The sequence below is a fragment of the Octopus bimaculoides genome, chromosome 1, assembly GCF_001194135.2.
Source record: "Octopus bimaculoides isolate UCB-OBI-ISO-001 chromosome 1, ASM119413v2, whole genome shotgun sequence".
Taxonomy (NCBI): Eukaryota; Metazoa; Mollusca; class Cephalopoda; order Octopoda; family Octopodidae; genus Octopus; species Octopus bimaculoides.
The window spans coordinates 144,925,873-144,930,963 of NC_068981.1; the positions used below are offsets into that span (position 1 = coordinate 144,925,873).

At 35.0% G+C, this 5,091-nt stretch overlaps 1 protein-coding gene across 1 annotated transcript in view; it reads left to right on the forward strand.

Moving 5' to 3' along the window:
* The window catches only part of LOC106868068 (secretin receptor), a 725,176-nt gene that overhangs the window by 244,313 nt on the left and 475,772 nt on the right, over positions 1 to 5,091 (forward strand). The window contains exon 2 of the mRNA XM_052969589.1: positions 3,246 to 3,305. Coding sequence (XP_052825549.1) covers positions 3,297 to 3,305 — 9 coding nt within the window. The 5' untranslated portion in view covers positions 3,246 to 3,296. The remainder of the gene's footprint in view (positions 1 to 3,245; positions 3,306 to 5,091) is intronic.

The following is a 5,091-nucleotide window of genomic DNA, read 5'->3' on the forward strand; positions in this document are numbered from 1 at the left end:
TGTGTGTGTGTGTGTGTGTGTGTGTGTGTGTATGTGCGCGCGCATTTATATGTCTTTGTTTGTTCCGCCAACATCGGTTGACAACCGATGCTGGTGTGTTTACGTCCCCTTAATTTAGTGGTCCGGCAAAAGAAACAAATAGAATAAGTACTTGACTTACAAAGAATAAGTCCTGGAGTCGATTTGCTCGAGTAAAGGCGGTGCTCCAGCATGGCTGCAGTCAAGTGACTGAAACAAGTAAACGAATAAAAAAGAGAGTGTGTGTGTGCGTTTTTATGCATGTATTTATGTATAGATTTGCTGTATTTTGCGTAAAAAATGTCGTTTAATGTACAAATATGCATATTAGGAAATCTATTATATATATGTTATATACAACTATTTTATATATAAATAATCTAATATTTTATGCTATAAATAACCGCGTACGAAAATTGAGTACGTCTCCTCTTAAAAACGGTCAGCAAATCGCAGAATGCTTTACCAGCAATTTGCATAACATTTCCCATACATTTAAAATATAGAGATGATTTACATTCTCATAACTTCCTCACACAGCTAGGCTTCTAAAAGATCTGTTGTTCAATTAATGACGTACTGTCAAAAGCCCAAATTTTCCTCTACTATATTAATATCTATAGAGTCGGTAGCTATTAACCTATCTATTATATTAATGTCTTAGTCTCGACTGATTTATATTGCACGTGATTATTTTCTGCTTTCGAGTGGAGAAGGAAATCGGGCACATATCCACTAAGTAACATTCAACACTTTGGTAGAAGTCCTTCAATTTTTCCAACATATCGAAATCATAAAGATATGGTGTTCACGTTCTTAAAATTGTCTGGGAGAGCTAAGATTTCTAACAAATTTATTTCAACATTTTCTTATCCTCACTGTGTTGTTCATAAAGTACGTATTGTTTTATTAACGACAAGTAGCCCAAACTACGAATACGTAAATGAAGGTAACCACTATGTTACTAGCTGAATTGATGACTGGTATATATAATGGCTTAATATTTTATGTTATTAGGGAAGCGAGCTGGCAGAAACGTTAGCACGCCGAGCCAAATACTTAGCGGTATTTCGTGTGTCTTTACGTTCGGAGTTCAAATTCCGCCGAGGTCGACTTTGCCTTTCATCTTTTCGGGGTCGATAAATTAATTACCAGTTGCGTACTGGAGTCGATCTAATCGACTGGCCCACTTCCCAAAAATGTCGGTCCTTGTGCCCTTCTGGATCGATAAAATAAATACCAGTTGTACACTAGGGTCGATGTAATCGACTTACCACCGCCCCCGGAAATGCCAGCCTTGTGCCAACATTTGAAATCAATATTTTATCCTGCTGAAATGGAGAAAGGAAGAATGTAATTTCATATATCACCTCTGATTTGAATAAACAAACTGTAAAAGAGGAGTCTTCCACACATGTCTCCTCATATCGAAAACATCGTACAAATGTTTACATTCTTATGTGTTTCTCATATTTAAAATATTATCAGCCATTTTAGTTTGAGCTGTGTTGTGTATAATATATGTGTGTATGCATGCGTTTGTATGTTTCAAGCAGTGGTGGCTCTTTACAAGTCCTATACCAACCATGTAAGGCATTGTATATGTAATTACAAACCATTACACAAATCATGGCTTAATTTATTCTACATATATATATAGATAGATAGACAGAGAGGAAAAGAAAAAGAGACAGACATATATTTATATATATATTTATAGATAGATGGATAGATAGATAGATAGAGAGAGAGAGAGTGAAAGAGAGAGACAGACAGACAGACAGACAGACAGACAGAGATACATACACACACACATATTTACATGTACAGATAAAAGGATAGATACATACATACATACATACATACATACATAGACAGACAGATAGATTATAGAGAAACACCAGACAGACAGTCATATATTTGAGCGTGAGTGAATAGTTATAGTTCAAGAATCATATTTTCTTTATAAAAATGTCTTCATAAATTTAAGTATTAGACTGACATTATTATAAAAATTTAGTACTGGATTTTTATTTTGCTTTGTTTTGTTTTGTTAGTTTTTCTTCAAGGTTGCAGATTATATATACAAAATAGGTTATATAAAATAGTTTCTTTTTATTACAGTTAGTGTGCACAAGGCAGTTAAATTCTTTTCTTTTTTATCCTTCTTTATCAAAATTTACACTTGAACAGTTTTTAAAATTTACATTTGGGTTTTTAAAGACGACACTCACACACACGCACACACACACACACACACACACACACACACACACACACATTAACATACACGCACACATGTGGGTGCGCACGCACGTAAGAAACTTTTAAACTTCGACTGATTTCTAAGCGTTTTTTTCATTTTATAAATGCCTACATACGTAGATACATGCATACACACATACATATATGTATGCATACGCACATACATATATGCATGCCTACATACATACATGCATACATAATACATACATACATACATACATGCATACATACATACATACACACATACACCACAGGCTCCACACACTCTCATAAGAGATACACACACACACACTTATATATACATACATATCCACAAAAACGTACCCGTGTATATACGTGTGTGTGTGTGTGTGTGTGTGTGTGTGTGTGTGTGTGACAGATAATGTTAGAGTAGTAGGATAGCAGTTTAGGATCCTAAATAAATATTTAAAGGAGATTTTTATATCTATATTTGATTTAGGTGATTTGAAACAATTTCCTGAAGACAATTTCCTGAAATCTATTGATTAATTTGAGCTTGAGTACTTACTTACTCCTTAATTATCCATGAATATTTGATGATTGAAAATAATCTTTTTGTGAAATCTTTATCTCCATGGTATCGAAAATATTTTGTTGACTAGCTGTATAAATAGATTAAAGCTCGTATTTGGTAAAAGCAGTTGCAAAAAGAAAACCAACCTGCATTGATAAACACATACTACATACATACATATATATATATATATATATATATATATATATATATATATATGTGTGTGTGTGTGTGTGTGTGTGTAGGCATACAATATATTTACATTACATTATCGTATATAAACTACTACGCTTTGTCCTTCTAATCTCGTTGTCACACCACCCTTTATATCCTCTTACTGACATTTGTTTTCTTTTATTCTTTATTTCTTTATATATTATATATATTACGATTGACTCCGAATCCCGTCAACTATCGACATTAATAGCTGGAATTACTAGTGTTTCCTTACAATACCATCGTTACTGAATACGTCATCATGAAATTGGTATGTATATTTTTTTTGTATTTGAGAGTCATGTTTACTTTTCTACCATGCTTTATTTTGATGTTGTTGCTTCGTTGTTCTTTTGTTGTTTTGTTGTTGTTTATAGAGAAGTTGAGTGGTTGGCCGGTGCTTAAAGAAATTGTTTTGACGTTGAGAATTTTGCTCATAAACATTTCCTAGCCTGGACGATCTCTTGAAGTAAAAATCATGTATATTACATGCCTTTTTTTTTAGACGAGAAATCATTCAGGGTGATACGAGATGGGGATAAGTGAAGTTTGCGTAAGAGAGAGAGAGAGAGAGAGAGAGAGAGAGAGAGAGAGAGAGAGAGAGAGAGAGAGAGAGACAGACAGACAGACAGACAGAAAGAGACAGAGACAGACAGACAGATAGACAGAGTGAGAGGGGGAGAGCAAGAGTGAGACAGAAAGAGAGTCTGAGTGAAAATATTCGTCTAAATACGTCATGATTTCACATACTCGTGATAGTTTATTTCGATATGTTCTTATTTACGGTTAAATCTGCGCAAAAGTCGGACAATATCTCTCAATAAATCTTTCTGTCAGTATTGCTTTTCCTTCGTGAAAATAACGAGATTACAGAATTATAACTGTTTAGATGAGTTTGTAACATACAAAGATAATCGGGGGATAAGCAATGGGAAAAATGGAAACACACTGTGGATGGAAACATACTAAATTTGGATAATCACTCCTTTTCTGAAATCTCATAACGGCTAGGAAAATACTGACAACTATTTAGCACAAAATTCAGTATTAGTATAAAAGTTTTCAACTGTCGAAGAGTGCCATAAGAAATTATGGAATAACACTATTCGTTATAATACACACACACACACACTCACGCACACACGCACACACACACTCACGCACACACGCACACACGCACACACGCACACACACACATACACACATTGTATACGCATGTATGTATATCAATTTTGTCATAAGGAATCTAAAGCAAGGCAGATGAAATGATAGATAATAAAAATAAATGAATTTATCGACGTATAGACATATGCATATACTCTTTTACTCTTTTACATATTTCAGTCATTTGACTGTAGCCATGCTGGAGTACCGCCTTTAGTCGAGGAAATCGACCCCAGGACTTATTCTTTGTCAGCCTAGTAGTTATTCTATCGGTCTGTTTTGCCGAACCGCTACATTACGGGGACGTAAGCACACCACATCGATTGTCAAGCGATGTTGGTGGGAGACAAACACACACACACAGACACACACACATATATATATACATATACACGACGGGCTTTTTTCAGTTTCCGTCTACCAAATCCACTCACGAGGCCTTGGTCGGCCCAAGGCTATAGTAGAAGACACTTGCCCAAGATGCCATGTAGTGGGACTGAACCCGGAACCATGTAGTTGGTAAGCAAGCTACTTACCACACAGCCACTCCTGTGCCTATGTCTATATGTAATTATATGTTTGTGTGTATGTGTGTGTATGCATATATATATATATGTGTGTGTTTTTACACGTACACATACACACATATGTAAAGAGAGAGAAGACAGAGACTGACAAATGCATATATGAGCATTACGTATATGTATATAGATATATGTACGTATTTATATGCATATATATAGAAAAGTATATATATGTATGTGTATGTATACACATATATGTATGCATTCATGTGTGTGTGTGTGTGTCTGTGTATGTGTGTGTGTATGTGTGTGTGTGCGTATGTGTGTGTGTGTGTGTGTGTGTGTGTGTGTGTGTGTGTGTGTGTGTGT